The following is a 10,673-nucleotide window of genomic DNA, read 5'->3' as shown; positions in this document are numbered from 1 at the left end:
AAGTTCAAAAGGTCATGCTCCAAACGTCGTTGATATAAAATATTGGTTTCCAGCATTTATTAATTTAATATTATACTGGCGATTCAAATTTTATATGTTCGTAAATGTTACTCAATAGAGTAGAGTTCGTTGGAGCTCCAAAGTGCAGGCAATTCAGTGTCACTAATCCCTCATTTACTCTACCATTTATTATTTAGTGCAATGCCTCCGTAGTTTCCTAAACCCACTGTAAGGCAGTATATGCGACTTAGTTCTAGAAACATCGATGATGCGGATTGTATTGTTGGTTTAAGTTACCAATTCGGGGTTTTACAGTCCACGTCAGAATGTTGTTCTTGTTGTAACCTGCTGGGACCTGCTTGTGAAGTCCTTTTGGATGGTGTCAAACGGCACTTGGTCTTCGCTGGCGACATGTAGCTACGGGACGAAGACCCGGCCGTTCTTGGAATCCTAAAATGGTCAGATGCTAATATATATTGTTATGGTATAGGATAAAGAATTGGTGTTTTGTTTTGACCATAACGAGTTTTATGTATAACAAGCTAGATATTTTGTCAGAGTTGCAAGTAATGTGTGATTTGATTCAATATAAATATTTTTGAGAAATAAAAATGCAATTTCACTGCAAATAATTACTGCAAATTTGAATATACGGAGACTCTGAATTTACAAAAAAGCCGATTTTATTTTTAACTCAGGATATTTCGTTGAAATCCAATAAATCTAAATTTGAACAATTTCGGTTTTTAAAATGTCCAAATAATATGAACAGAATTGAGTGATATCACTCATAAATAAGAAATAATATTTTATTGTGGATTTGTTATTGTTATTATTAATAATGTTTTGCTTCAACTACTAAATGTTTAAATTTAAATAATACTATTATTAATTAAAATACTATAAAATTAATTAAAGTATAATTACTTCATTTGGGACTTCATTTCAGTTTCTGAGTATAAAGAACACCTTATTAATATTTCAACCATATCGTGTCAGAGTTTTGTTCTGCGTGTATTTGACTAGTGCATATAGAACAATTATTACATCAAGAGCACTATTGAGTTTTTGGTCCGAATCTAATATGACTTAACTCATCACCCAGTCAATTTTCAAAAATTAATTCTTGGTTTACATGTGGTACCCATTAAATCTTGCATACTTTTAGGGAAACAGGAGTTTAGCATTCTAATTAGAATAGACCATTTCAAACTCTCACCCATATGCGGTTGGCATATATTCGATATCTACAGTCTTCGTTTTATACTGTTTATGTCGATGTTGATGGTTGTCCCGGATTAACCCATGATTTTTTCCGTTTAGGATTCTTAAAATAAATCCATTTTTCATCGCCAGTAACAATCCGATGCAAAACCGATACTGACGGCTCTTTCGTGTCTTTGAAGCAAAATTTCACAAGTGTTTTTTCGGTTTTCCATCTGTCTTTCATTCAATTCATGTGGCACCCATTTTCCACACTTTTGGATCTTTCCCATAGCTTTTAAACGGTCAGAAATTGTTTGTTGTGCAACATTTAACATTTCTGCCATTTGCTTTTGACTCAAAGTGTCATCTCCATCCAATATCATTTGCAATTCGACGTCTTCAAACTTTTTTGGCGGTCTTCCACGTTCTTCATTTCTCACATCAAAATCATTATGGTAAGTTAATTGGTTTTCAAAAAGGTTACTGTTGCATATGTTATTTTTAAAATAAGCACTTGTTCTTTTGTGATATGCTTACAAAAGAAAAGATCTATTATAACATTTGCAGAGTTGCACAGAAAAATAATTACTATTTCCAGGGAGATTAAAAATTAATCACGTCAGATTAACTTTCGTATGCGAAATCTGTGATTAAACAACAAGATTAGTACTTTAATGTCGATTATTGCTTTAATCTACTTTTAATCTCACAGTGTAAACGCAGTATAAGAGACAATAAAGGGACATCATCTTGTGTTTACTGCTTTCATCATGCACAAAATATTTGGTCAATTATAAGAGTACAAGAAGTTTATCCTGTATTTAATGTTTAAGGTATTCCTTGTTAGGAACTTTATTACTGCTTCGGTACGTGTATTTGTGTCTAAATTTAAAAAGTAGAAAGTTTTTATGTGGCAAAGTTAGCATATCCACACAAAAATCCACATCTCTACTTCTAATAGGCATTAATTCTGACATTTATTATTGAGCAAAGAAAAAATAAGGAAACACAGAATGCCTTGTAACAAATATACAAGCATTTAATAATTGAAAGAAAATTTTATTTCATTATAAAAGTTTTTAAGCGAGAGTTAGTTACAAAAACGTTGAGAAAAGAATATTTGTATTAGAGATTAAATAATTTTATATCTTTGTCGTGTTGTTTAAGAAAAGATTTTGGCTTAAGAAGTTGATTTTGCAAAAATTTGTTAAATTGCTTGAGCAATTAATGTCCAGAACTGACACTTGAATGGTCTTGAAAAAGACCATTCCAAGGATTTTAACTTAATATGGAAGTAAGTAAGAATATATATAATAATTTAATAACTTTCATGAGTACTTATTGTGTTAAATAATATTATGTTATATGTGTATACACATACATATGTATATGCAAGTGTATACTCATCACATTTCTCTTTTAGAGGATGGCTCTACAATATTTATAGAATATTGTAGAGCCATCAAAAAAAGAGCCAGACAAAGAAAGTTAACTTTAAGATATAGACGACGTTAGTTGATGTTAATCGTCATCAATACTCTTACGCTACTACTGGCACAGTCTAATGCCTTTGATAGTGGTTATATTCCTTATTATATTTTAATATATTTTGACAAAAAAATCGAAAATATTTTTTTTTTTTAAAAATTTATGCCAAACTCGTTTTTTAGAGTAATTTATCGTTTAGAGAAATACTTCAGTACATGGGCAGGTGTTGAAAATTCTTCAATATAACTGAAGAACTTTTATTAACAAAGAATATTTTAACGTTTTATCCCATAGAAAATAATTTGAAGAACTATTCAATTTTGTAGGCTTTATCATTGTTTACACACAAAAATATTCATTTTTTCTTTCGCGGTTGGTAAAGACCTATGTCCAGAAAACATTTCATATACAAACGAAAAAAGAACTAATGATACGCTTCTTTTAAAGCAATGGTCGGAGATGCACTGTACACCAATTTATTTCAGCTCCAAATATGGATCGATATATGCTTTGTCAAAATGCAACAAGAGCCTAAAGAAATATTGCCCATATTGACTTTAATAGACTTTTTGATGGTTGTCATGATAAACGATTGAAAAGCCGTAACGTTACGATATTTTGCGGTATAATGCCTATATATATATATATGCAATTCAGCACCACTTCTGGGCCGTAACGCAAGCAAAATTTTGGTAACGTGTGATATTTCAAGAACAAGTCCCAAAGACTTTTCGGAGGCAGATCAAAGTCAACATGTGATTTCATACAGATTTTCTATTACAATACCCTACGAATACAAAAATTATTAACGAGTTCTCTAGCAATTTCATAATGAAATGTCTGTTTTCTTCTAGTTAACATAGTAAAAATCCAATAATATCATTGGTTTTGGTTCTTTTTGTATAAAATTACGTTGACTTCACTTCTTCACTCGTCGCCAAGTTCCACGTTGTAAAATACCACACTATTCGGTAATATTTCGTTGTATAGTTTTAGGCCGACAGATTGTTATTAATATAATATCGTTTCGTTTGTTCAATTTTGACCACTTGAATTTAATTCATTACAATAGACCGTAAATTATATCGTTTCTTAAGTGATATACTAAGTTTACGCTAGTTCTAAGGACTCATTTTTACTAAAGTAAACAAATAAAAAAATTCGACATACAAGTGCTAATTTATGCAAAGGACAAATGAATGTCTAATAATAAAGCAAAGCCAAGACCGTATTACGATCTTTGTGAAGACTCTCCCATAAAAGCTCTTTAAAATTTCTCTAGACGTTCTAAGAGCGAAAAAGTTCATTTATAAAGAAATACCGCATTCAATATTGAAAATTGATCATTTAGAGCCAGTGGCTAGTCCATGGAAAGGTACACATTAAATCCATAACACTTATTCAAATTCAAAACACGATCTTCCTATTTCGGTAGTTGTATTTAGCACTAATTCTACCATGCGTGCGTTGCTACGTTTTATAGATAACAAATGATTCCAATTGAATATTTATAAAAGTGTGATAATAGAGTTTAATTACGTTTTAAGATTTCTTAAGTTGGCATATAACCTAGGTAATGGGTTATGGGGAAGCATGGTACTAAAAACTCATCTTCGTACGACTCTCCACATAAAATTGTTGCTCCAATAAAATTTGGAATCAGTTTTTCGATAGTTATATATATGGTGGGACGTTGAGACAGCGCACTGTCCAACAAGTGGCCCCACTGAAGTGAAGGATTAGCCGAAGTAGACCACGAAAGTACTTAGGTCCTTTTTCGTCCTTCGATTTTCGGATGTCGTTATTGAGTTAAAGCTAGTGTGGCTTCCGTTCGCATAACTACATCTTTTGTTAATGCAAGCAGCTCATTTAGTTTGAGTATTCCTGCCAAGTCATCACCAACCCAATGGTGTCCCAAGACAGTCTTCCTCTTACTTGCCAGTGCTGAACATTGGCACAATATTGGCACCGCTGTCTCCTTTTCTTCTAGACTTAGTCTGCAAGTGTCTTTCTCAGCAAGCGTTATCTTTTTGAGGTGATACTTGAAGTTGACATGTCCAGTAATGAGTGAGGTCACCCAGCTTATAGTGCTCCGCGAATAGCTCAGCACTTTTATCGCTTCCCTAGCCCAAGGTTTCGGCAACATGAGTTTGGTCTGTCTACAAGTGCTCAACTCTGTCTATCTATTAAGATGAAGTGAGGTTATCCACTTATAGACATAGACTGCTGTCATGTTACTCATTTTTGATAGTTAACTTAACCATTCCAAAATGTGACAATATCAAAATTTTAAAGTTTGAGTGAAAATTTGTTAAATATAAATTAAAAATTTAATTGGATCGTTCACATTTTCGTCGGTACTCATGAAGCTGTCAAATTGACAGCTTTCATTAGACATTACTTAATACGTGGGCACCTATGGCAAGGATTTTTATCTATACATGATCGGACATGTTTTTCAAAGTGTGTTCAATATACCAACTATGACAATAAGTTCATCATAAAAGATTCAATGGCGTTGACAGGATTGTGCCAAGAACAAATATATTAAATCGTACTATGCATCTTTTGTATTACATCCTATTGTTCCTTTCTTAAATACTGCTATCAGTTATTCCTTTTTGAGTGCATTGCATATTATTGGTTTCAAAATCAATACTACGGAGACCAATAATTTAAAGTACATTTTTTTTTAATGTTTAAAACTTAAATGAGCTCTACAATCTAACCCGAAGTTAATAACGTCACTACGAAAGTAATACTGCAAAAGCACATCGATAGATTTTTAATAAAATTGTGGAAAATATTGGATAAAATAAAACTAATAAAAAAAACAGAGTGCCTTGTGTTAAATATTAAAACAGGTCGAAATTAAAATCAAATTGCTTTTCATTATAAAAGTTTTTCAACAAAAGTTAGTTACAAAAAAGTTCAGAAGCAAATATTAATATTAGAGATCAAATACTTTAATGTTTTTGAAGTGTTGATTAAGAAGTGATTTTGGCTAATCAGTGAAAATAATACGAATATTTTATAGCTGATTTTGTAAAAACTCAATTCAATTTCATTTAAGATTAATCCACAGATTATACCCTCACATGGAGGTAATTTTGAATAGTTATATTGCAATAAAGTGTGTGGGTGCAAGATAATTAATATCTTATTATGATGGTGTTTCAATATATATATGAATATACATATACATACACACATGTATATATTTGTTTTGCCTTTTTAATAACAAAAGATGTAGTAGTTAAAAAATTCCAATAATAATACAAGTCAAGTTAGTGCTTGTCTTTAATTAGTCAGTCTCTTCCAATTTCTAAAAGTACACTTTGAATGTTTTTTACCACATTGCAATCCATTTATCATTCATAAGTCCTCTTTACTTTTGTTTTGCAGAACTCAAAAGATGTGTACCCTGTTCTGGAGAACTCAGATCTACAAGAGTTTGAAACTGTATGTCTTCAGGAGTTTGGATGTGATGCGACTGCCAACACCGAAATTGAAGGAAATAATAATAATCTTAAAAATCGCATAATGTCATTGTATGATGTCAATACGAGAGTTGAAAAAAATGGTAACTATCTTAAAGATTTTATATATATATATATATATATATATATATATATTTGTGTTTCTATCTTTATATATTCCTTATTTATGTATATTTGTTATACACACGACATGTTTAGTATCAAAATATATTTACGTTATATGTATATTCCCCGCAGTTTGTAATCCAGAAAATGCTTGTACCGATATAGAGAAAGATCACCGCAAAGACATTCAAACACAATTGTTGACTGAAGAGAATATGTTCTCTTCTGTTGTTAAAGAGAAATACCACAATGAAGGCAATGAAGATGTAAGCATAATATATGTCTCACCTGTTCTAAACACCTTAAACCCACAAGGGTTAGGAACTGTAGGTGTTCATCAGTATGGCTGTAATGTGACTACCAGAACCGAACTTAAAAGAAATGGTAATTATAATCAAAATTATAATTTTTTGAATTTTTCTTATAAATGAATAATGTATATACGTTATATTTAGTTTCAAAGTATATTTACTATACACCCATATTCACCGTAGTTTGTAATCCAGAACGTGCTGGTACCGCTCTGAAGAAAAATGACCACAAACACATTCAAACTCAATTGTCGACTGAAAGTAGTGAAGAGAAACATCATAATGAAGGCGATGAATATGAAAATAGTGTTTCTGAACAAAATGATAAATCTAATATTTTAAAAACATTCTGGGATGCTCTCACTGGGAACAATTTTATGAGAACATATTTTACTGGAAATAGTCCAGAATTTGAACGCCTGAACGACGAGACAGCAATTAGCAATACTGTAAATATGAGACGTAGTCGTCTAACTGATCGAGAACCTTTACTATATGCACAGGAAAAAATACGAGTTATAAATCGAATGCATTTAAGTAATATAAAAAAGATGGAAGAAAACAAAATATTGAATTTAGATCCAAAATACATGAAAACTTATAGAGGGAGGCTTTCAGAATTCAGTGCCAGTGATGCTAAAAATGAATTGAATTCTATGCGTTTGGTAACGGCGTCCGGGGAAGAGTTGTCCTTTAAAGGAAATGATGGAAATGGAAAATCTAATAATCAGTATGTACTTTTATTTAGAAAAGAGGATGAAAGTGAGAAGAATAGAAGCATAATCGAAACGCCACAACAGCCATCTTCATTATACGCAAATATATCTGATGAGCATATTAGTACTTTAAAATTAAAAGAATTTGAAGTTGAATCTCAAACACAACTCAAAGACTCTCAAACACAGTCTTCACCGGTAATGACAACAAGTACTAATCAATGCAAAAATTGCGGACACTTGGACGTTGAATTGATTGATCAATATTGTACAACTAGCGAAATATCGACCAAAGTTTTATACAAAAATCCTAACGAATTGGAATATAGTGATGACAGTAATTCCGAGTATAATACCGCTAATAATAGCGATCAAACTTTGGAGGAATTTAAGTTCTTTAGTGACTCTTCAAGTTTTACTTCGCGCAAGGTATATTCTAGCAACAGTCAGACTAACACTGAGAAGAATGAAATATCTCAGCTAGAATGTTCGGGACCGCAAATCTATGGTAAAAGCGAATCTTTAATTAGCTTTAAAGATTACCTGACAGAATCCAGTACATCTATTCGTACTAACGCAAGTAACAATTCTGTTGAAGTACTTGAGTCAGTGTGTTCTAATTTCACACTCTCTTCCATTTACAATAAAAACGAATCGCTTAGTGATTCTGAGGATTCTGATACAATATCCACCACAACTGTATATGAAAATAAAAATTGTGTTGAAGTACTTGAGTCGGTTTCTTTTAAATCGGAACTTTCTTTAACTAATGTTACGGAATTGATGAATATCGATTCAATAAATCAGGGTGACAAAATTATAGAAGATGAAGCAAAAACACAATACGTTAAAATTAATGAGAGTGACGAGGAAAAATCAAATATGAATGTGCCAGTCGCTAATGAGGACGATAATCCGCTTTTCAAAAAACTTGACATAAGTGTCTCACGAAGACCAGTATGCAGGCGTGAAAATGAGTTACTAGTATCTGCGAGAAAGAATGTTAGCTGTAGTACTGTAAAAGGCAATGATACAAAAAACAAGAAAATCTTAAAAACAGAGAATAACTCTTGCGTCCTTCCTACATACACAAAATTATTGCGACGGAGAGAAAATGATCCACAAAAAGCAGCTCTAGATAATATAAATAAAAACACATTTACAAAAGGTGAAGCTGCAAATAATTGTGCAAAGAACTTTGTTCCTCGTTATCCTAACTATCTGCGACACTATGATGATCCTACCGTGCTCAACAAAAAAAAAAGGAAGCCTCAGCCAGATATTCCCAAACCATCTCAACTTCCCCGGTATCCGAATTACCTTCGAAATCATAACAAGATGATATCTGGAGACAACGCGAAATTAACATCGGACATACCCAGTAGGAGTAAGCATTTAAAGTTCAATAAAATAAAAGTCAATTCTAAATTATGTATCAAGAGATCATACAATGAGAAAGACATAGTCCCCAATTCTGATGAAGACCAACAAATTAAAAGAGTGATAGCAAATGCATCTGGGATTGTATTTGATATCGTGAAATTGATTGGAGGAAAACCACCTGAAACTGTAAAATCACACGACGCTTCAGTAAAGCGTACGCAAACTCCAAGGACCCCTACCATTCCTGTGAAGGTAACAGAAAAACAGAAATATTATTTTCAACCGGAAATCATACTAAAATATCAAGGTCGTGCAAGAGATCCAAAACGATCATTCAATGCAACTCATCTAAATGAATTATCAAAGACGAAACCTAAACCACAATTTACTTTTAGATATAAAGCTATAGAGCCTATTGTGAATTCTAGGCTGTGCAAGTCAACGCGGAACACAAGCAATGCTTCCAAGAATTTGAAAGTGCCAGTTCAGTTCACTGATGTTAAAAGTCGCGTATTGAGTGACCGGATTGATACTAACGCTGTTGAATTAGTTGAAATATTAACGGACTTTAGTGATATCAAAACAGGAACGGAAAATATAGATCTGGATGATAAGAGGACTGAAACTGAATTAACTGAGATCATCAAAATATCAAATGGTTTAAATACTACACAATTGAAAAATGTGGCAAACTGCTACTCAAGAGTTAATAATCCTAAAGAAGTTGAAGCACCAATTACTAAAGTAATGTCCGAAGATTTTAAAATGTTTTCTAACACAGATGTAGTTAAAGAAACAGTTCAGATGTTTAATGCACGCTTTGCGTTAAAGACTAAACCCACAGATCAGCTGGTTATGGAAAGCAAACACATTTTAACAAGTGGGGGGCAGGAAGGATTGCATATTCAAGACAAGACAACTGTTAATACTGATATCAATATTACATTGATGAACGTTCACACTACTAAAAAAGAATGCCAGACTGATAATAACATTAGTCTTCAAAAAGCAACTGTTAAAGCAAAGTTCGCTACTTGCGATGCAATTCAACTTCAGAAAACCACAATAGAAGGACAATTTCATGCTGAACGTAGTAAGTCAACTGCTGAAAATGTAATTACTGAAGTAAAATCCTTCATTAACGATAGTGTTGTATTACCAACAACGATTTTAGAAGGACAATTTCATGTTGACGATGGTGGTATACTACAAAAACAAACTGTCAAAGAAAATATATGTACTGGCGCGAACATTACATTGTCTGCAGAAAATATAGTTGTTTCTGACAATGATATATCCTTTCAGAGAGGAACTACTACATTAGATCTTCATAACGACAACAGTTTTAAGTTTCCAGAAGTATGTAATAGCGCAAAATTTGGCGCGAACATTGCATTGTTTGCAGAAAATATGGTTGTTCCTGACAATAATATACTAAATGATATATGATATATATCCAGAGATATATATCATGATATATCCAGAGAGGAACTACTACATTAGATCTTCGTAACGACAACAGTTTCAAGTTTCCAGAAGTATGTAATGGCGCAAAATTTGAAGAAAACAGTGATACTCCAAAAAAAAAATTTTAGACTGAGGAACTTTGATTGCCACTAATTTCGTCAATGATGGGCCTCAGATAAGCGCATAATCAGCATAAATCGCAAAATTTTATAGTGCATATTTACTTAACAACTCTTAATATATTTTGTTAATAAAAGTCATTTCTTTTAATTACTTTTATTTATTTTAAAGTATAATTAAATGTATTAAATTTCCTTCAATTCTACATCTCGATTACTCGAAGATCTCGATAACTCGAAGATCTCGATTATTCGAAGAACTCGCTTACTCGAAGAACTTGATTACTCGAAGATCTCGATCACTCGAAGATGTCGATTACTCGAAGACCTCTATAACTCGAAGACCTTGACCACTCGAAGAATATTGCGTAAATTGGA

The 10,673-nt window shown here is 32.3% G+C and overlaps 1 protein-coding gene across 3 annotated transcripts; it reads left to right on the top strand.

The window, feature by feature from the left end:
* Window positions 1-2,295: 2,295 nt before the first annotated feature.
* Window positions 2,296-10,427, top strand: LOC119689434. 3 transcript variants are annotated; one of them, XM_038104264.1, is made up of 4 exons: window positions 2,296-2,500; window positions 6,100-6,277; window positions 6,432-6,683; window positions 6,794-10,427. In XM_038104264.1, the coding sequence occupies exons 1-4, from the start codon at window positions 2,495-2,497 to the stop codon at window positions 10,156-10,158; spliced, it is 3,801 nt and encodes a 1,266-aa protein (XP_037960192.1). In that variant the 5' UTR covers window positions 2,296-2,494; the 3' UTR covers window positions 10,159-10,427. The 3 variants fall into 3 exon arrangements, with proteins under 3 accessions (XP_037960192.1, XP_037960190.1, XP_037960191.1); XM_038104262.1 differs by having other exon boundaries at window positions 6,755-10,427; XM_038104263.1 differs by lacking the exon at window positions 2,296-2,500 and adding an exon at window positions 5,611-5,798 and having other exon boundaries at window positions 6,755-10,427.
* Window positions 10,428-10,673: the final 246 nt, after the last annotated feature.

Source organism: Teleopsis dalmanni, chromosome X (assembly GCF_002237135.1).
Source record: "Teleopsis dalmanni isolate 2A chromosome X, ASM223713v2, whole genome shotgun sequence".
NCBI classification, from domain to species: Eukaryota; Metazoa; Arthropoda; class Insecta; order Diptera; family Diopsidae; genus Teleopsis; species Teleopsis dalmanni.
The sequence above is the reverse complement of the archived record's forward strand: the minus strand, read 5'-3'. Positions and strand labels throughout refer to the sequence as shown.

Bases quoted from the DNA above. Each gene is read 5' to 3' on its own strand.
- LOC119689434 (XM_038104262.1), top strand. The intron at 6,278-6,431 runs GTAACTATCTTA...TATTCCCCGCAG, and splicing joins TACGAGAGTTGAAAAAAATG to TTTGTAATCCAGAAAATGCT. The intron at 6,684-6,754 runs GTAATTATAATC...CGTTATATTTAG, and splicing joins AACCGAACTTAAAAGAAATG to TTTCAAAGTATATTTACTAT.